The sequence below is a fragment of the Prionailurus viverrinus genome, chromosome C2 (assembly GCF_022837055.1).
Source record: "Prionailurus viverrinus isolate Anna chromosome C2, UM_Priviv_1.0, whole genome shotgun sequence".
Classification (NCBI taxonomy): Eukaryota; Metazoa; Chordata; class Mammalia; order Carnivora; family Felidae; genus Prionailurus; species Prionailurus viverrinus.
In genome coordinates this window covers 45,943,321-45,965,259 of record NC_062569.1, presented here as the reverse complement: position 1 = coordinate 45,965,259, position 21,939 = coordinate 45,943,321, and the positions used below count along the sequence as shown (strand labels likewise).

Genomic DNA, 21,939 nt, shown 5'->3' with positions numbered 1-21,939 from the left:
GGCATTCCACAAGATATGAATGCTCCTGTTCTTATCTACGTGGATGGATTTATGCAAAATGAAGGCTCATTTATCATGTATAAATGGACTGTTTCCTAATACTTGCCTAGAGTTTAGACCTCTTTCCTAGGTGCAAAGACCATATATCCTAATGGGTTCAAGATGTCTCACCACTAGAGAACCCAATGACACTGCAAAATCAACATGCCCACAATGCTAGCTTTTTCCATCTCTACAAACATACTGGTAGAAGTACTCTAGTTACTGTGAATTAAGTATTGCCTTTCTCCTAGGAACCACACTCCTTCCTACCTTTGCAAAAACTCTTCCATTGGCCTGTACCAGACTGTTCCCTACTTCCTAGCTAACTCTTAATCTTTCAAAATAATTCAACGGTCAGTTTTCCTGGAGACCCTATTCTGACTACCTACTCCTTATCTGAGTGTGATGGCTCCTTCTCAGGGTCCCCTAACACTGTGTACCACATGGTAATTGTCTATCCACTTCTGCTTAAGGGCAGGAGCTCTGTCTTTCATATCTGTAATTTCACAAATTTGTGGTTGCTCAATGTTCATTGAAAGAATAACTGATCACTCTTCTTGTGTTTAAGGGAAACTTGTTTGTTAAAATATTGTTTAATTGATGAGAAAATTAAGTAACATTACTCTAAAAATATTTTTTACTCAAAATAGCTTACAACATAAAGACTTTATCAATCAATTTTTTCTCATATATATATATATATATATATATATATATAGTTTCCAATTCTAAACTGAAAGGAGAGTTGTTTTGTTTTTTTTTTTAAGCAAAAGAGAGAGAGAGAGAGAGAGAGAGAGAGAGAGAGAGAGAGAAAACAAGTGCAAGCCGGGGAGGGGCAGTGGAAGACAGAATCTTCAGCAGGCTCCATGCCCAGCACAGAGCCCAGGGTTTGATCTCATGACCATGAGATCCTGGCCCGAGTGGAAATCAAGAGTCGGATGCTCAACCCACTGAGTCACCCAGGCACCCCCTGCCTTTTTTTTTTCTCTTTTCTTTTTTCTTTTAAGCACTAACCTTTCACTTAGTTTTCCCTTGGTGGCTTCAGAAATTCACATAAAGTTTTTTTTTTAATTTTTTTTAATGTTTATTTATTTTTGAGAGAGAGACAGAATTCGAGTGGGTTGGGGGCAGAGAGAGAGGGAGACACAGAATCCAAAGCAGGCTCCAGCCTCTGAGCTGTCAGCACAGAGCCCAACGCAGGGATCGAACTCACTAGATGGGAGATCACGACCTGAGCTGAAGTCGGACGCTCAACCAGCTGAGCCACCCAGGTGCCCCTCACATAAAGTTTTAAACAAAGATCTATACAATAATGTCCATGACCAATCCATTTAAAGTATAAGAAAATACTTTAAAAAAAATCAAGAAACTGTAAAATTGAGATATTTCATATACCCTTTGGGAAAATAAGAAAAAATATATATAAGAAACAAACATTTACTCTTGCCTGTTTTTTATCTATGGAGTCGAATCCAGCAATTTTGTTTCCCTTTGTGTCAATCAAGGAACCCATAGGTTCACAAGTAATGACATCACATGTCTGTTTTGGCAAAGGTAGCAACTGTCGAACTTTGTCAATACTTTCTGATCTCTTGTCTCCTAGCTCTTTCTAAAAAACAAACAAACAAAAAAAACCAAAAAGAGACAAGCGGGACAGAAATTACAATGAAGGCAAAAGTTAGCAAGAAGGAAGTTTCTCTCTGAAACATTTCCTTTTTTATGACAAGACTGTTCTTTAACCTTGAACATGGTCGATTATGCAGCTTTCAATTAGAGTAGTGAGTATGTTTCATTTCTTCTATTTAAGTAGAAAATAGAACACATATAATGGAACCCTGGTTACACAACAAACATCACAGTGCTGAAGTGACAAAAATCCAGGGTAGTATTTGCCATCAGAAGGCAGAAGCAGCAGCACAGAACACATGCTCCAATCCACGGTCAGACCTCAAGATACTCACTGGTTATTTTACTGGTAAGGTCAGCAGATATATTGATCTTTCTCTGCACCATTTGTTTACAGTTTATTTCAAAAATTGTGTTAGTGGTTAGTCAAATGAATTGGGTTTAGAAATATCAGTGCAAATGGTTATTTTTCAATTAGAGGCACCAGTCCAAGCATGGATTTATCTTAAATCCAACGGTGGCATTTTTCTTATATATTTGACTTACATTTCTAAAGTTCCTTAAAAAGTTAAACATTTTGTGAATATAATTTAAGAAATACCTTCAAGCTATATGCTTTTGAGTACCAGCAAGCTGAGGTGAGACAAATAGCAAAATAATCACATAATTTTAGCTGAATGCAATAAATAACATCTAATTTAACACATAATAAATTAAGATAAAATGCAGTAAATAACAAATGCATAAACTATTTGAGATCATGATATATAAGCAGGTCATAAGCTTACCTTCAGTTTCTTTACCAAATTCATGTATGCACGTTTGTTCTCTTCAGATCCCCCTGGGGATGCATTTGATAGGTCTGAGGCTAATGTTCCATTGATTAACACACCCAGCATGTCAAGAACTGTTGTGAATAATTCACTAAGAGTGGGGAGAAATAATTATTTTCACTATAAAGTAAAAGCCAAATACTCTTAACGAAGGAGCATTTTTATTTAAGGCACAGAGCTTTTGATGGTACCTAGAGAATAAGATGTGGCACAATTTGTAGTCACTATTGCAAAGCTTCTACCATGCACGTGTACAGAATAGTAAATTTGAAATAAGAACATACTTGTTAGTGTGCATGTCAACAGTTCCAGAAGTTATGATCTGAAGCAGGAGGAGGGCCCAGTCTGTTGTCCACTGGGTGCTCCTCTGCACCGTGTCAAACATTCCTCCTACCTAGCACAAAAAAATACAACCAAACTTTATTACAAATGCCATCCCCATCACTTTATGTAGCCAATTTTGATTTTTTTTTTTTTAAACAAACACACTCCGCTTTATGGATTAACGTGTCTTCTCTCTTACCTAGCTACCTATTTCTTACTCTTTCTGATTCTTTCAGCATAGGAATTTGGTCATTGAAAAAAAGGGGAGGGAAGAGGAGAGGAGGAACGTGAGTGTGGGCAGGAGGCCAATAAGAATCAAATAATAGGGAAATTACTTTTCTTTTAATCCTAACCTTTTGTGATACCTGGTTTTATGACATAAAATTAGTTAAATCTGAATAGGTCAAAATCAGGTAAGTTGATTATCTACACTTGATGCTGTTAAATTACTATTGGATCTAAGTCTGTTGTCATAACAACACTTGCAAATATCCAGTAACACAGAAGAACTGACAAGCAGGGGCTCGGCTCGGCCCCCAGGTCTACGCATTCATGTGTGGAAATTAAGTTTAAAAACAACTGCCAAAAATCAGGCAATCCTTCCTCCAGAGTAGCCTTCATTCAGGCTTGTCCAGTGGGAAAAGAGAAATTCAAAGAAATGTGCAATGTGTCTGTAAATGTCTATAAAACCTCCCTGTTGAATTTGTTTTTATGATCAATGTGATGGAAAGTTTGCCAAAAATTCAACTTAAGGCACATTTTTACATGATCTTCAAACGAGTGTAATAAAAGCTAATTCCTCTCAATTTAGTAGCCTTCTCAGACCTCCTCGGAGCACAAACTGACAAGAAGGAGCGATTCCCAGGGGCAGGAGGGTGCAGAAAGCAAACCAATGCCCAAAATGCCTATTGCTCTCTAGAAGCCAGCCCAGACAGGAAGGTCAGCAGCCAGGAAAACAGTGCGCGTGAAAGGCAGGGAAGTTATGGCAGAGAGAGAGCCAATAGTGGAAGAAGGCCTCACCTTGTGAGAAGACCATGACCACAGAAGAAGTGGAAAGCTAGAGTTATTTTCACATTTAGTTAAGTGGAACAGAGAGAAAATACTAGAAAAATGCCCCTTACCAAATTTAGGCGAAGTTGCAATGCTTCATGCATCATCTGCCGTGCTTTTATGTCATCCTGGTATCGTTCTTCTCTCCAATTACTTAAAATCTAAGTCAGTAAATTAACAGAAAAAAACAAAACTTATTTTCCCTATTAAAATTGATTTTTTTTCTCATTTTGAAAGTTACATTGAGCTTATTACTGTCAAAAATAACTTCTGAGTTTAAAAAATTAATTAAAAAAGCTAAGTAAAATTTTAACTTTCCTTCCCTTCTTCCACACAGACAGAAATGGAGCTATTTCTTGTTCAATGCCTTTCTAGATGGAAGAAGAAAACTCTTATCAATTTACAATCCTGTTAGGAAGTCTTAGAAAAAGCTTTAAAGGATTATGAAGTTAAAGACTAACAAAAATAAAGATACTTAAAATGCGATTTCATTGATTTTGTAAAGTACTGGATAGACAAAATTACACTTTATATCAGTCCTATGTTCTATTTCTAGGGACGTGCTATGACATTTAACAAGGGTCCTATTTTCATGTTATATTGAAGGAGGGCTTGCTATCTTACAGACTTATCTATACAGTGTATCTTCCTTGATAAAGGCAGTGTATAGTATTTTGAAAAATATGACATCTTTGATGTCAGTCCAGTGATGTACTGCTTTTCACTAAGTCAGACTACTGTTAAAAAGGGAAGGACTGCTTAGGAAAGGGAAGCCACAAGTGGCAACACCCTAGAATCAGATGGCAAGAGCAAAGCCCTTTCTCCCACTGGGATGCTCTGAAATACATTAACTACAGAGAATCATCTTAAGAGTTTAAATGAGTCACGTGCAGAAGTAACCCTGCCCAACACATATAAGGACACGGCATGGTGAGGGGACAGCGTTCCTCGAATCTCATCATAATGGAGTCCTCTCCCAAACCTGACCTGACGGTGCAAGGCAGGGACACAAAGCTGTATGACAGCATACATTCTGGGAACAGGACAAATAAAATTAAGTCAAATGTAACAAGCTGTATGAACCAGGGCAAGGGGATACAAAATGACCGTGGTCCTTTTTGTGGCGAGTGATCAGGGACGGCCTCCATGAGGAGGGGACACCTGAGCAGAGACCTGAGGAAGCAAGGGAGCTGACCCTGATAACATCTGGGAGGGAAGCCTTCCACGCAAGGGGAAGAAAACATGCAAAGGCGCTGCAAGGATAATCTGCCTGGCAAGTTGCAATGACAGTAATGGGGTCAGTGTAAACAGTAGAGGCATGACTGGTAGGAAACAAGGCAGAAGTGGGAGCCAGGGCCAAATCACCATAGGCCCTTATAAGCCCAGACCGAATATTTATCCTAGGTACAGTAAGAAACATTGGAGCATCTTGGGCACCAGACTAATACGTGATTTACATTTTAGAAGGATCACTCCGCTGCTGTACAAAGGACAGATCTCTCATCTCCAAAGGGGAGAAAATGATTATAGGACGAAATGAGTTAAGTGTCCTTATTCATGCTCATCTACTATCATTCGAGAGAAAGACATGATGTCCTAGAGACACAGGGCCACAGGAAGTCTCCATTTGGCTTTGTAGCAGGATAAAACATCCCACATGACCAGTCTATCTACTTTGTTCAATTCCACCCATTACGATTTCTAGTGTGATCACCTGGTTTCTTTGAAGGACACAAAATGCAAGCGGCCCAAAGAGTGACCAGGAGCACTGTGGTTGGTAGAAAGCCAAAAGTCAAATTTTTCATAAAAAGAATCATCATGCCTTATTTATAAATGAGCTTCTTTACATTTAACTGGCATTGGCCTGGCTCTGGCAGGAAAACAAAATTGAGTTTCTGAACCAACAGAACTCAGGCCAAGAGTCTCCAGGGAGGCAGGGGCCCAGCTAGAGAACCTGGATAGAGGTTCCTCTGGGTTACGGCCATGCCTGCAACACACACTGCCCCAGGACCTCTCCCACAGGGCGGGGGCAGGAGAAAAGCAGGTATGTCAGAGTTGTATGCAATGTGCTAAATATTGTTTTTATAGTACACATTCATCCAAGGCATAATTAATATTATAAAGTTGTTAATTTTACAGTAACTAGAATGCCAAACAGGAGAATAGGGTGTGGATTGTGATGCCTTGCCTCTAATCAAAACACGTTGTATTCTTATTAGTTTAATCTCAGTATTTCAAAGAAAAACAAATTAATGCCATTAGACAAGTACTTGACTGGCTTAATAATTCCAGTATAGTTTACCTGATTAACCTGATTCTGAAGAGATGTTAGGAGGCCTTCCCGTTGTTCATCTTGTCCCTTAAGGCAGGTAAGGACCAGTGAGAGGAAAGGTTGTTGACTCAAAAGAGACATACTACAAAGGAAGCAGTAAGAACAGATCTAGTTAGAAAGAATGGATTACCTCCTGTGCAACATCTATCTCTTGCCCTTGAATTACTGGCTCTTATTTACTTTATTATAAGAAAAGGGAAGAGAGTAGGAACTAGCCAAAGCCTACTCGAAAAGTTAAATCGTATCTCTACTAATAAGATCAAAAGCCACTGTGATGCATCTAAACAATTTAACATGCTCTAGCCCTGGAAGGCATTCCCAAACTAGCATAAATTCACACTGCAGGAGCATGTTGGGAGAGTGCAGGCAGAAGAGAGTTTGTATTTTACAATAGTTGGCTGAATTAAAAGGCAAATATCTGCATGAATATCACTTTACATACAGCATATGAGGAAAAATTAAACATTTCTGTCAAACAAAACTGTTATCTCAGGGTCAAGGAAACAGGCCTCTGTGATTGCCACGCTTGTTTTATTTTTCAGCACATTTAATTTTTTTTTTTTTTAATGTTTGTGTATTTTTGAGAGAGAACGAGACAGACTGTGAGCAGGGGAGGAGCAGAAGTTGAAGGAGACACAGAGTCCAGAGCAGGCTCCAGGCTCCAAGCCGTCAGCACAGAGCATGATGCGGGGCTCCGACTCACGAACTGGGAGATAATGACCCGGGCATCTGACCCGGAAGTCAGACTCTTAACCAACTGAGGCACCGAGGCACCCTCAGCACATTTCTGACCAAACAGGGTGGGTATTGGGAGAACTCAGATCAGCACGTAGGCTGGAAGATACAAGAGCAGTGAGCTCCTTAGTAACCCACCATGTCCTTAAGCCTTGTCTTGTTAACAGGTTTGATTAAAAACAAAGGTCTATTATAAATTGTCATTTTATTAATGTTTCTTTAATCATCAGAGAACTGACAAATCATATTGACAAACTAATTGCTATATTGCAAAAAAAAAAAAAAAAAAATTCTTAAAGTGACCCAAATATTTCAATGTGCTTCATCCTCTGACAGCAGAGCTGTGAGAGACGGACTTGGGAAGAGTCACCTTTAAACTCTGCAATACCATCTGTGGGAAGGGAGGCAATGTACATACATTCACCCTTGAGCAAAATTAACTCTCAGAATTAAAAGTGAGTCATCTGGTTGGTCAACTCACACTGACGGAGGTGACAGACATTAAACAACCAGATAACAAAATACATGCAAAGCTAGGTCTCTACCAAAGTGCACTTCATTTAAGAGCACACAGACTCAGAAGCCAGACCACCTAGGTTTTAACTCTAGTTTTACAATTCCTTAGCTGTGTGTCCTTGAGAAATGAACTTTTCAATGCCTCCCTTTCTTGATCGTAACAAGGGTATAATGAGAACACCTACTATGTTTGACTGCTGTGAAAATTTTAAAGTTCACGTGTGTATGCGGTAAGTTTTATACAAAAGTTGGCATGTCATAAGATCTCAGTAAGTGGTAGGTACTAAAATATTATTAAGAGATAAGAACCATACGTGTTCTTTACATATTTTTTAAATGGAAGAAATTATCATTATTTCCCTTTACTCCTGAGGTGCTAAATTTATATTTTCACATCAGAGGATAGCTTTGTTCTTTCTCAGTAACAGAGTCAGTTTGCAAATGTAACTATTCGAAACCTTTTATACAGCCTAAAATAAATTAAGAAAACATTAAACTAAGTGGCTTATAAATTTTATATTTAGAACAAGAGCCCTAAATGTTAAAAATACTAGTAACTATTTTCAGGCCCAAGAGGACAGAATTGGAAATAATTATATGTATTTTAAACAAATAATTAAAAGAATGAAAAGTAATTAAGTGTAGAATACAGGGACTAAATGGATATACAGATCTGATTCAAGAGGTCTGAAGCGAGGCTAAGCAGTATTTTCAACGGCTCAGAAGTGATGTTGGTCCAGAGGGAGCCCTGAGAACTAGCATACTAAATATAACCTAGAACTTTTTAGGAACGGAGCCTTGCCTAACAGAATATTGTCATTTCCACTTAAAAATGAAATTTCAGGGGCGCCTGGGTGGCTCAGTCAGTTAAGCACACGACTCCTGGTTTCGACTCAGGTCATGATCCCAGGGTCATGGGATTGAGCCCCATAGAAGATTCATTGTCATTCATTGTCATTGTCATTCATTTTCATTCTCATTCTCTCTCTCTCCTTCCCCCTTCGTTTGCCCCTCCCCGCGATTTACATACTCCCTCTAAAAAATAACATTTAAAAAAAATAAAAAAGAAATGTCCGTGGACTCTGGGTACAGTGACTATATCTGCAAGATGCTATTTGTTCTCAATTATTCCTTAAGCCTCCACATTGAGACACACCTTGCAGCCGTACCTTTTCTGTTTTTGTCTGTCTCTTTCCTTTTTTGAAGAAGAGCCCAAGTGCTGTCCCTTCTCCAGTTCCTCTCCTGCAGCTTTCAATACTCTTCCTTGCACAGAGGTCGGCAGCCTGGCAATTAGGGGGGCCACCAGCCATACACCCCTGCGTTCAGAGGAACTAAAACCAGAAATAGGTATTATCTCACTGTGGAAAGAGATAAAACATCAGGTTCTGGGAGAATACTATAACAAAAGTTATTAATCTATGCTGGTGTTCTTCTATGATTCTGGCTCTCTGATTAGTCATAGTCCTTCTGTACAACAGGCAACACACTTTTATGTCATGGATAAGATATGAAATGTGCTGATTATGTTTTAACACATTAATAACACATTTTTTTAAACTTTTAAAATTCATTAGTTATACTTTCTACCCAAATGATGAAATACAAATCAGTCTATCACGATTATTATTTGTGCAAAACTGGCAATTAATAAAGATGGCAGAAAGTGTTTCCTATATAATGAATTCTATGGAACAGAGTAGCCTTAAGGAGACAATAAAGAAATTAATCCACTCTGGGTGTCATATGTGGTTTCAAGATTCTGGACATGGTTAAAACTGAGACATCATTCATCCCAGAATATTGCCCTTTAATATATTATAAAATAACGATAATTGACACTTACAAGTAATTTCTTCACATTGCTGAAGCTTTATGAAAAATAATTGCATCATGCAAATAAAAATATACCATCACATGGGACAAAGTAATCGTAGCCCAATAAAACTGCAGAAAAACAAATACCTTAGAAATGTCTTTATTCCATTCTGCCTTGTGCTACCAGCATCAGTAGTTGCAATCCCATTTGGGTTGAAGAGGCCCATTCCAGAATTAGAAGAATTATTGTTCAAGTCGGCAGACTGCTGGAATACCTCTATTGTTGCCTTTGCAATATTGTCCAGTAAGTTGTTCATCTCAGCCACTGAACCAGAGCCCTGGAGAGACACAAAAGAAAACTAGCATGCATGTATTTTACTTCCTCCTCAAACATCATGTTCTTGCTGTTCATAAAATTGTATACATACACATGCTTCCCATATCTACTCACAGGGTCCTTCAAGCACTGTTTGATCATTAACTGAAGTTCTAGCCAGGACTGCCTCAGCGTCCACTGCTCAAGATTCTGGGGAAAACAATAAGAATTAACACATTAGGAATACTGAACATATCTGAAAATATAATAATTCTTTGCAGTATTCCCTCTCTCAAGAAACAATAATCAGGGGAGCATGGGTGGCTCAGCCAGTTAAGCGTCCGACTTCAGCTCAGGTCATGATCTCACAGTCCGTGGGTTTGAGCCCCACAATGGGCTCTGTGCTGACAACTTAGAACCTAGAGCCTGCTTTGGATTCTGTGACTCCCTCTCTCTCTGCCCCTTCTCCACTTACACGCACATGTGCTCACTCTCTCTCAAAAATAAATAAATATTTTAAAAAAAGGAAATAATCATACATAATAAAGGGATTTGTCAGGATCAAATGGCTTCCACGTCCATTACATATTTTCATTGTAGACACAAAGAAATAAGAAACAACATTAAAATAATGTGCAACACTCAGCCAGTCACTAGAAATAAAACAAGCATTTTTCTCTCAAAATCTATCTCTCTAAGCAATCATTACAAAATGATTTCAATATTTTTTGAATTATATTTTTAAGACTATTCCTCCAGAAAGCTTATGTCTCATGTATTTACAGTAGACTAAAAAGATCAATATTTATAATGATTGTATACCATTTGCATTATCAACATTCACCTAGCAATGGAGTGTAACAACTATAAAGAAAAGAAAACTGGGAGAATAAACATCAGAATTAACTGAGGTCAAGAATTAGCAATGAGAAAGGAAAAAAAAAAGGTTCAACTACTCTTGTTAAAATCACAGAAAATGCGTCATGCGATAGACACATAATCTTTAGACTCTAATCACTAACTCACCTGAAGAATGCGCTTAATGTGCTGTCTCTGCAGATTGTCGCCCTCCGTACATTCTTTAATACCATGAGGATAACAAATAAGCTGCAATAATTTCTGTGCTTGCATATTTGAAAGCACAGGGTCCAATATAAGCTCTTTGTCTGTGCACAATCTTTCAGGTTCTTTTAGGCAATGTTCTCCTACCCATTCCTAAAAAAAAAAAAAAAAATCGGCAGTTAGGTTGATAGGCAGAGATTTCCCTTGTGTGAATGTAACATGCACTAAAACATGATATACAGATAAAGCAGACAGAAATCTAATTTTAAAAAATTACATGAAAAAAGTAGAGGGAATTTTTTTTTTTTTTTTTTTTTTTTACTTTCTGGTATTGTGACTTCTTAAAAATACAAAGCAGGGCATTGGTTTAAAAAGTCTGAAGAGGGGTGCCTGGGTGGCTCAGGTGGTAAAGTGTCCGACTTCGGCTCAGGTCATGATCTCACGGTTCAAGGATTCGAGCCCTGCATGGGCTCTGTGCTGACAGCTCAGAGCCCGGAGCCTGTTTCAGATTCTGTGTCTCCCTCTCTCTCTGCCCCTCTCCTCAAAAATAAATAAATGTAAAAAAAAAAAAAATTTTTTTTTGAAGTCTGAAGAACAGATATGCAAATAAGGAAAGAAAAGAAAGCTAAAGAGAGTAATGAAAATTGGTGCGCATTCTCAACTGGAAAATAGAGCCTTACTCTAGGTATTGTTTTGTAATCATTTTCTATAACTTGGCATATAATGGTAATGATTCTATATTAAAACATGTCTTCATTTTTATATAATGCATACTATATCCCACTGCATAGAATATAGTACAACACTTAGAAAACAGACATTTTTTATACTATTGTAAACATGTGTGCACATCTGCTTTCTACACCATCATTTTCTCAGGATAATTTCATAAAAGTACAATTGTTGGGTCAAGGAGTATACCAAAATTTAAGACGGTAAATGCATATGGTCAATTGCCCTCCATAGAGTCTCAACCAGTTTGAACACTTATCACTTTTTCTTCATCATTGTTTTAAAAGCAAACTCTTACACTAGACAGGTAAGAAATCATCAACAGAGTCCAATTTGAACCCAGGTCTGTTTCAGAGGAAGGCTGTTTCTTAACTATACCAGTAATTCAATATCGAGTGTCTATTAAAGTCACCTATGGAGCTTGCTAAAATTCCATTGCCCAGGCTCCAACAAATAAATATCTGATGGTGGTACCCATTAAACAAACATTAAAACTGTCTGACCGACCCTTGGTGATTCTGGTGGACACTCATAGTGGAACCAATAAACAACTGCTTCTCATTATCTATAAAACTATGTAGCAAACTTTTAACATAGTTGCAATATGCCCTAATAAAAACATGACCCTGTTAACATCTCCACTAAAATGGAAAATAGTATATATGGTATACTATACTTCTTATAAGAAAAGATAAATTAAAAGAAAAAAAAAAAAGGAAGATAAATCAGAAAATAAGAACACTGATCACCCGGGGCAGGAAAAAACCCAGGATAGAAGAGACAACAGACGAAGGACATATCACTAAGTACACCTTTTTATACAGTTGACTTGTAGATGCATGTTTTTCTAAAGATGGAGTTGAGGTGGGGAGAAAAAAATGGGAATCTAAACTGAATGCAAACAGAAACAAATGAAATTCGTTCTATTTCAAATGAGTAACATATCCATATTGAAGGAGAAAGTTCAAAAAACTTTTTAACACAATACTATAAACTTTGAGGGAAAAAGGAACTACCAACAAATCTTCAACTCCTTTTACATTTTTCCTAGTGGTATAAGTGTAGCAATTCTGAAACCATTCCAGGTGTAGTGTAGAATTAAGTAAATGAGTAAATGGTTGATGTTACTGGAAAATACAAAATTAATACGGAATGGGGGAATGCAAAGAACTAAGTGGAGTTACTAATTCTAGACATATCAGTATGAACTTAAGAATATACACACACACACATTTATGTATACGGATATATTTCCTCCTAACTCTGCCTGCTGAAAGGGTCCAGAGGCAACGAACATACGTTGCCCATAGTAATGAGCACCACAGTGTCCATATCTTGGCTTCTAAATACCATACTTGATTAACTAGAATGAGAGTTCCTTGAAGGAATTATTAATTCCAGGTTTGGGACAGGGAAAGTACAATAGAGGTCAGGAACTAAGAAAATATTTGGTGGAGGGCAAGAGGGAGATGGAGACATGTCAAAATAACTTAAAAGCCAGGATGAAAAGGTTCCACTGGAAAAAGCTGGGACAATATGAACATGAAAATAGCTAAGGACAGTGTATTATAATACATATGGATAATAAATAAGAATAACGAGGGTATGCTTTCCTTCGAATAGAATGCAAACTGTTAACTGTAGAGGAGCTGTGGGAAGAAAAAACCCACCATTTTGCAGCATGTAAAGACTGGTAAAGACTGGTTTGGGGAAGAATCAAAATGAATGATAGATGTGGTGGAGTTTGATGAGGGGCAAAATATTTGTATTGTCTCACAGTGTCTCCCCAAAGACTGTTTACTGATTGCAAGGGGGGGGGAAAACCACATAGCAGAGAAATCTTGAAACCATACAATGGAGACACTGTGATCAAACTGATTGCTGCCAGCGATGTGCAAATGGACATTGTGTGACTTCAAGTGTGATTACCTGAGAACACAACATTACTTCTGTATCATTTTGGCCAAGAATGCATAATCTAAAGCTAATGTATGGGAAATTTCAGACAAATCCAACATTATTGGGACAAATGACAAAACTGAATGTGACCTACAGGTGAGAAAAAAATTACTGTTCCAAAAGCTAAATGTCCTATGTTTAAAAATTTTTTTAAATATTTATTTATTTTTGAGAGAGAGAGACAGCCATGAGCATGGGAAGGATACAGAGACAGGGAGACACAGAAGTCAAAGTGGGCTCCAGGCTCCGTGCTGTCAGCACAGAGCCCAACATGAGACTCAAACTCACGAACCGTGAGATCATGACCTGAGCCGAAGGCGGATGCTTAACTGACTGAGCCATCCAGGCACCCCTAAATTACCTGACTTTTGATGACTGCATTTGGTTGTATTATAAGTAAACATTGAAATATTAAAGACTCAAGATTAATAATATATGCCATCTACTCTCAAAAGCTTCAGCAAAATCTTAGAAAGTATATGCATCCACATTCACAAATAGAATCATAAAGCAAATGTGGAAAAATGTAAAAAATTGGTGAATCTGTATACAAGGTATACACCAGAGTTCTTTACTATTATTGGAACTCTACAACAAATCTGAATTTTTTGCCAAACAAAGTTAGCAGGAAGAAAAGGACCACCGATGTGCAAGCTTCCTATAACAGTGAGCATCTCCACAAAAACAATTATATATTCATAGATCAAGTCAAATTAAAACTGAAAAATACCTGTTGACAGATAGTCCTCAGTACATATCTAGCATATTCTCTTAAATTGGCAGTTTCTATGGAAATGCTTTTCCCACAGGATTTTGAATTTTGTGAAGCAGTCCAGATATCATCAGCATTCCCATCACGCCGTAAACCTCTCATGGTGAAGTCATCATTCTTTAAAGAGCTGACATTGTTATTGCCAATTTTGGCATCTCCTAAATAATAGAATCACAAAAGCAAAATCACGGAAGTTCCAAATATTGCCAAATACTTGAGAAGTTAATGAAGCAAGCCTTCGGGGATTTAAAATATGTGACTGGCATCTTTATGGCATAGCCCAATGTTCAGCAAGAAAGAGAATCGATCAGGAGAATAAATGCAAGGACCCAGAGAAGTTTCAATACGCACGAGAAAAAAAAGGGAAACTCAAGACTTACTCCTTATTTTGTTTACAGAATTAAGTATGCAATCACCAAATAAAAAGGCCATTATGAATCATATTTAATAATCATAGAACATTGATTTCACCAATATTTCAAGCATGAATGTATTCAATATTCAAATTCATTTCACTTATAGACAAGGAAAAAATGGGTTACTCACCCTTCTAGATGTCCCTTTTCCATTTCTTCTCTTACAATGACTTATTTTCTATCCATAGGTCAAGAGAAAAGTTTTGCCTTAGCCCACCTTACTATCAACTTCTTGACAAGAGAGATTTATTTCCCTGGGAATGGAAAAGGGCAATGCATACTAAGGAAGCCCTAAAACATAGGGCATTCATTGAATAACCCAAGTCTCTCAACTTTCCTCTCTGTAAACATCCAAATTAGAAAACCTCACCAGATCAACCTCTAATTTACTGAGTCAAATGGAACTAAGGAAAGGTTTCCTTCATAGCAAAGTTCCTGGGGGACAAAACGGAGCAGAATGTGTGAAAGGCTAGAATTAAGAAATCTTCTCTAGCCATGAAAGACAAATCACTATTCTATTTTAAAAGTGAGAGAATAATATAATTTGGTAGTTAAGACTGCCAAATGACAACAGAGCCTCTAAACTTTCACCTGTTTACCCACAGGGATCATAAGCTTTGAACAAGAAAATTTCCTGGAACCAACAAATGAATTCAGATGAGTCCCTTACTGCCCACTGTGAGTAAAACGAAGCCCAGGTCAGTGCAAAAAGCTTTTTACAACCCACAGGTCAACCAAGAAAAAGTTTTGACTCTGCTGAAAAATTTGCAAAATCAGAATGGATTAGTAAGTATTTATTTATAAAATGGTAAGAGGAGGGGAGGAATAAGCAATAATTTTCAAGTCATCAATATCTGATTATATGTTATCATACATTCCTTATTAAAATATACAAGAGTTTATTTAATTCAACAGAAGTCCTTGGGAGGAATAAGTAATAATTTTCAAGTCATCAATATCTGATTATATGTAATCATACATTCCTTATTAAAATTCACAAGAGTTTATTTAATTCAACAGAGGTCCCTGGGAGCTGAAAGATGTGTACCAAAATTTAGCATGCTTTCTCCAACGTTTGGTGAAATAAAACAACTATTTCTATACCGTAAGTTAAAACTACTACATAAATTAGAAACCACTTTCTATGTAACAGTTTTATCACCCAAACTCAAAATAGATCCTGATGGACAGGACTTGCAAGAACACTGGTAAGAATAGGGTGAGGTAGATAAATTAAAACTTACATAAAAACAAAATCAAAGAAACAAACACCTCTGCCTAGGAAATCCTCATTCAGATTCTCATTTAGTTTAGATGTTAGGATGACAGAGAAGGTATAGGAGGCTGTTCTAGAACCTTCCGTAACTGTACAGATAACAGAACAAATAGAAAAGAGTGTTCAGTGACTACTTGGTCCAAGGCTCTGCTGACATCCAAATGACCTGATCCTGGCTTCTCAGACCTGAATCATCCTCTGTCTATTAAGAACGGAGGTCGATTAAAAAGGTCAAGGAGAGCCAAAGAAGAACTGATTATTATGCATGGATATTAAAATACAATTATGTGACTCTTTATAGATGTTGGCAAATTTTAGTGGAACTAGACCACTCCTCCAAACAAAGGAGCAGGTGCCTAGATTGCGCTCATCTTGGTTTCTGCCATTCAATGTCTATCCATTCTGCATTCACACTACCTATATTAGTTTGTTGAAAAGCTACAATTTCAAAACCTACTATCTAGTTTCTCTGATGGTGTTAGAGATAACACGGGGCGGGGGGGGGGGGGGGGGGGAGGGGGGTGAGCAAGTCCCTGACTTCATGGTCCCTACATTTTTATTAAGTAGATTGACCAGACATTTTTTTTTTCAAATATCATCAGAGAAGAGAAATTTTACTTACTGAAATGAGCATTTAATGCTGGATATACAATAGTACAAGCTCCTAAACTCCGAACAGAGGTTACGTCCCTCCATGTGGCTCTACTTTTCCCTTTTATTGTAAAATTCATGGGCATTTCCAAGGGAATCCTTTGAAATTTATGTGTGTGTGTGTGTGTGTGTGTGTGTGTGTGTGTGTGTGTGTGTGTATACACATATATATATACACACACACACACATAAAATGAAAGTATACATATGCACATTTCCTTCAAACTTGAACTGTACATTAAACTATGGCAAAAATTAGAAACCATACGTAAATATTATTATGTATGAATATATAACATATATAATTCTTTAAGGTGAACTTTTATTAATTTTTTAGTGAAAATCCTGTTAATCCTTCATCATCACCAATAACATTCAAACAGGAGTATAAAGCATTCAAATATGTTCTTTAAGACTCCTCTAAAACAATTCCTATTTACCCCACAGTCTCTGTCCTAATAAAAGAGAGCTCCTTCAGAACATAAGAGGTAACTTTTGTTTAGTCAAGGCCAAAAGAGGGTTGTCAACATTGTAATTAGGCAGTGGGGACTCAAAATTACCTACTTAAATCCTCCACGATTTATAAAATAAAAATGTGTTTAAGTATTGCCCTAGAAATGAATAGAAACTGTAGTGCTACTACTCCAGGAATATATATGTCATTAAGAGTATAAAGGATGCCTTGGACATTATAGATTAAATGCTAAAAAATTCCGGTATCTAATACTGTTTTATCAATAATACCAATATCATTGCAATTATTACCTGATTCATGAAAAACCTAAGGTAGAAGTTTATAAACTTGTTCAGGATCACAATGAAAGAAAAATGCTAAGATTAAATTTTTTTTTTTTTTTCAACGTTTATTTATTTTTGGGACAGAGAGAGACAGAGCATGAACGGGGGAGGGGCAGAGAGAGAGAGGGAGACACAGAATCGGAAACAGGCTCCAGGCTCTGAGCCATCAGCCCAGAGCCTGACGCGGGGCTCGAACTCACGGACCGCGAGATCGTGACCTGGTTGAAGTCGGACGCTTAACCGACTGCGCCACCCAGGCGCCCCAAAAAATGCTAAGATTAAAACCCAGGTTTTCTTGTGTTTTACTCCTGGTACATAATACAAAATTTAAACCTTTGGTTAGATCATCATTTCATCTTGATCCATTACAAAATGTCATTTATGTCAACAAATAAAGATAAAACCACCCGATGGGTCTGAGAATCTATATTACATCAGAATGAAATATCTTCCAGTTAAAATAACATCCAACAACAACAAAAAAGTGTTATATTTTTTTTTTTTTTAATTTTTTTTTTCCACGTTTTTTATTTATTTTTGGGACAGAGAGAGACAGAGCACGAACGGGGGAGGGGCAGAGAGAGAGGGAGACACAGAATCAGAAAACAGGCTCCAGGCTCCGAGCCATCAGCCCAGAGCCTGACACGGGGCTCGAACTCACGGACCGCGAGATCGTGACCTGGCTGAAGTCGGACGCTTAACCGACTGCGCCACCCAGGCACCCCAAAAAAGTGTTATATTTAAATACGCCCAGAATTGTAGGTAAGGAGTAGACATCTCAGAGTCCAGCTGATCTTGGACTTGGAGAAAGCCAACTACTTTTGCCAGGAGAGCAAAACAGAATGATGTTTCTAATAATCTGAATTAGAGTTGAACATAAATACAAATTATTTTTCTTTTGTTTCTGGTGATTAACCCAGTTTAGTGCCAGGATAGTCTTACCAAGCATCATAATTGCTTTTAAGACAGCAAACACGGCTCCCACTTCAATGCTATTGTGAGCGGCGGCTAAGAGGTGTCTATCACAAGATGATCTTATTCCAGGGAAAGGTTTGCCTATGAGAACAACAACAACAAACCTTTAATGGTCTCATCACCATCGTTAACAATCTTTTGTAACCATTTACAATCAGCAGAGCCTGTCATTGTTAGACTATAGGTACTTAATTGTCCTTAGCTAGCTATAATGGATGCTTCATGGATTCACTACAAAACATTGTCACTATTCCTTTCTTAACCTTTGCTTTTTAATTATGAAAACAACGTCGTTGCTCCTTGGAGAGATGTATCAAAAAAATATATTAGAACTTTCATCTATTTATACTGATTGTCGCACATACACACCCCTGTATAAAAATGATCTTCAGAAACACACTTCACTAACACCCCTCGAATTCTTACCTTATTCCTCTTACCTTAGTAAAAGAATAAATGAGTCACCATTGCCCTAAGCTGCTATGATGTGGTTTACAGGTTTGAGGATCATGTTGACCACCAGCGTGGCTTGGCCTCAGAGCAAAAGTATTTTTATTGTTTATTAACTCGATTTTAGTTTCTCAATACATCCTGATATTGCATAAATCAAGGGTGCTGACAGCCCTCTCGATGGCAGTGGTGCATTCCTTCATCACCCCCCAAAAGAAGGTCACCAAACTCAGGGAGGAAATAGCAGAATGGACAGCCCACGTGGACATTTTAGAATCTGTACCTCCAAATGAACATGCAGTTGGGGATTTTATAGCTGTCGGCTCACCGGTTGCTTGAGGTAACAAGCAGGCCTGGGGAGCTCGGAATAGATGAAGCAGGAGTCGGCATGTCATTCTCGCCCCCGGCTCAGCATCTGCATCTCCACAAGCTAGGAAAGATTTTCAAAGCAAGTTTTCCAATTGATTGACTGACATGTCTTCAGGTTTTCTCTGAAGCTAACTTTTCTGGAATAACTTAAATATAAATGCTCCTTACGGTAAGAAGGAAGGCACTGGCTATGCTTTCCAGAGGAGGCAGACTGCTTCCTTAAAAATGACCGTTTCTATAGGGATCCATAGGACTTTGTACAGAACAACACTTATAATCCTACTAACTTTACATCAACTCCACACCACTGCCCAAGGCATGTAGCCTTAAAAAGTACGTTCACGGTGTTGTTGTAATAGCTGGAAACCATCCCAAGACAACAAATAACAAGAGCCCTTCCGGATGTGTCGTACCTGCTGCTAGGAGAGAGGGAAGTGCGACGTGCTGCACGACGTCCTCCAGGGAGAAACACTGTCGTGCTATCAGAATAGCAATGAAAGTAGCTAATGAATCATGGAATGAAAGGTCACTCACCTTCAAGAAAAACATTGACATGTTTTAATACCCAACGCCCTTTCAAGTAATATCTAAGATTAATATCTAAGAAAATGTAGGCAATACCAGTAAGATCACAAATCCCAAAATGAACCAACAGAGGGAAATGATTACACATCAGGATTATCATCCTCTAAGGCCTATTTTTACGTTATAAGACAAAGGATGAGGTTTACCTACATCACAATGCCACAGAAAGATATTGAGTTTCGCCTTGAGTACACATAACTGAACAAAACAAAAACAAAATCACGAAATTCCTAATAAGATGTAGTATAAGGAAAACTTTTTAGAAGAACACGGCATTAACATTTAAGGGTAAGATTGTGAGAGAGCAGGAAAAAAAACACGGAGATGCCCCTAATTGAAAAATAAGCCTCACTGATGTTTTAAGAGTTCTTTTCAGGGATAATTATTAGGGATTCTATAATATAATTAAATTAGTCTTAAAAAGCAACGCTGAAAATTTCCAACGGACTCCTAAATTTGAGAGAGAATGAAAAAAGAGAAGGAAAATAAATTCATTCGGAATGAATCCTCTACCTATAGAGACCTCATAAGACTTTGGCACAAAACAGTAAGAAATAAGCAGCAGCCCTCACGTTAAGTTGTACTATATGCCAATAATCATGTGTAGTGATTTACAAAGATGACCTCACTTAATAGCATATCACCATGAGGCTCATACTTTTATTAATCCCAATGTTGCAGATGAGGGAACAAAGCAAAGGTAAGGTAAAGTATAACAGAAAACAACCAAGAGGTTAAAGAATTATGTTAACAATAAAAATTAGGATATTTTTGTCTGGAAAAGCAGGCGACAGATATGAGTTACATATATCCATGTGGGGGGTGTGTGTGTGTGTGTGTGTGTGTGTGTGTGTGTGTGTGTATCTTGGGTATCTACAGAATGGAGTAGAATAATCCATCTAGTCTTGAGATACCAGAACTAGGAATTAAGCCTCTAACTGGAAGGTGGGGTTTAAAATGCAAAGATACACCAACATGTAACACAGATCACTCCAAGATGGTGATAGGAAAAACAGAGAATCATGACAGATTTTTAAGAAATTTACACATCACAGGTACAACAGGATATGTGAAAGAAAGCAGTGATACATACTGAGTATCTTTTCACTAACTTTCAGGCACAATCACTAGGAAAGACATGCCAATGGTTCTGGGCCTGGGCATTCTTAGGCAACCTAGTGAAACCTCTGTTCTCAGAATGCACCTTGATCTTTAAAAAACAAAGTGGTTCTCTTCAAAATGCAAACTCCTGTAGGTAAATTATGTCTTGTACCATGAGGAACTCAAGGCACTTGATAAATAATATGAGCCAATAGCTCTGAAGAGACTGTATGTAAGAAATTTCAGCGAACAAACAAGGAAACTCTTGGCATCTCTGCTGTTGATTAAGCTATTGTATTTATTTACTTTTTTCATTTATTTAATCCTTGGCAACCACATTCTTGTTTACTGCCTTTGGGCAGAGAAAGAAAAAAACACATTTCAGATAAGGGTTGGTTCAGTCAATCAAAAATAATTACTAACTAAATATTTAATTGCACAGATGAGTTTTTAAATGAAAAAGAAAACTTACATCTACAGTGCAAAGTACATCATTAAACCCCCACACATGATTTGAAGAACAACAAAGAGCCTTCAGAACTCCCAGCCATTCTGAACTAAGAACAGTGCAGCAAGCTGTCAGCTCAGAGGAGAAATTGGCTATGTCGTTAATCCTAGAAGGAGGAAAAAGAACAGAGTAGAACAGGATAGCAGCACGCAAATGTGATATACTTAACGAACCCATATCTCACTACCATCAAACAAGTCATTCATTTCTAAGATTCAAAGATTTAATAAATACCCACTTGTTAAATAACCTAGCAGAACCTGAAAGCAAAGATACAAGTAACGGGCTTCAGATATTGTTTAATATTTGATGCTGTTGAGCCACAAAAAATAATCAGTACAGATGCCAATTAACATATTTTTGACCTGGGAACAAATCTGACTTCAGAATTTCCACCGTTAAGGGCAACGTAAAATTAAAGACTATGTAATTTAGGTAGGTGAAAATACAGTGTTTTTAAATATAGGGATTTTTTAATTTATGTTTTTATTATGTTTTTGTAAATGGATAGACAAGTTATAGTTTATATCTAAAGCATCTCATGCCAGAGCAATCAGCCAGCATACCCTGTCAGGCTAAGGAAATCACAGTACAGAGATGAAATCAGGAACAAATGGGGGCTGGGGGGGGGGGGGGGGGAGCAAACAACATCCAAATGTCAGCCCAGGCAATTACTAAAGACATTAATTTAAAAGT

General features: G+C 37.6%; 2 protein-coding genes across 28 annotated transcripts in view; one reads left to right on the top strand and one right to left on the bottom strand.

The window, feature by feature from the left end:
- MED12L (mediator complex subunit 12L) overlaps positions 1-21,939 on the bottom strand; it is a 699,797-nt gene that overhangs the window by 45,839 nt on the left and 632,019 nt on the right. For 18 of the 20 annotated variants that reach the window (XR_007155629.1, XR_007155628.1, XM_047875167.1 and 15 more), the window contains 14 exons: positions 21,208-21,349; positions 19,463-19,583; positions 18,964-19,110; positions 18,198-18,311; positions 14,073-14,272; positions 10,616-10,804; positions 9,725-9,799; positions 9,421-9,611; positions 8,628-8,789; positions 6,178-6,289; positions 3,947-4,036; positions 2,786-2,895; positions 2,457-2,592; positions 1,490-1,651 (listed from right to left, as the gene is read on the bottom strand). Coding sequence is in view for 18 of the 20 variants with exons in the window: in XM_047875167.1 (XP_047731123.1) it covers positions 1,490-1,651; positions 2,457-2,592; positions 2,786-2,895; positions 3,947-4,036; positions 6,178-6,289; positions 8,628-8,789; positions 9,421-9,611; positions 9,725-9,799; positions 10,616-10,804; positions 14,073-14,272; positions 18,198-18,311; positions 18,964-19,110; positions 19,463-19,583; positions 21,208-21,349 (1,951 nt within the window). In the remaining 2 variants the exon portion in view is untranslated. The remainder of the gene's footprint in view (positions 1-1,489; positions 1,652-2,456; positions 2,593-2,785; positions 2,896-3,946; positions 4,037-6,177; positions 6,290-8,627; positions 8,790-9,420; positions 9,612-9,724; positions 9,800-10,615; positions 10,805-14,072; positions 14,273-18,197; positions 18,312-18,963; positions 19,111-19,462; positions 19,584-21,207; positions 21,350-21,939) is intronic. The other 2 variants (XM_047875183.1, XM_047875184.1) reach the window with 1 other exon arrangement.
- P2RY12 (purinergic receptor P2Y12) overlaps positions 1,938-21,939 on the top strand; it is a 47,482-nt gene continuing 27,480 nt past the window's right edge. The window contains exons 1-3 of one of the 8 annotated variants that reach the window (XM_047875197.1): positions 1,938-2,017; positions 15,136-15,208; positions 15,551-15,635. The gene's annotated coding sequence lies outside the window, so the exon portion shown is untranslated. Of the gene's footprint in view, positions 2,023-5,375; positions 5,416-15,135; positions 15,229-15,299; positions 15,317-15,550; positions 15,636-21,939 lie in introns of those variants that run through there. The other 7 variants (XM_047875195.1, XM_047875199.1, XM_047875200.1 and 4 more) reach the window with 7 other exon arrangements.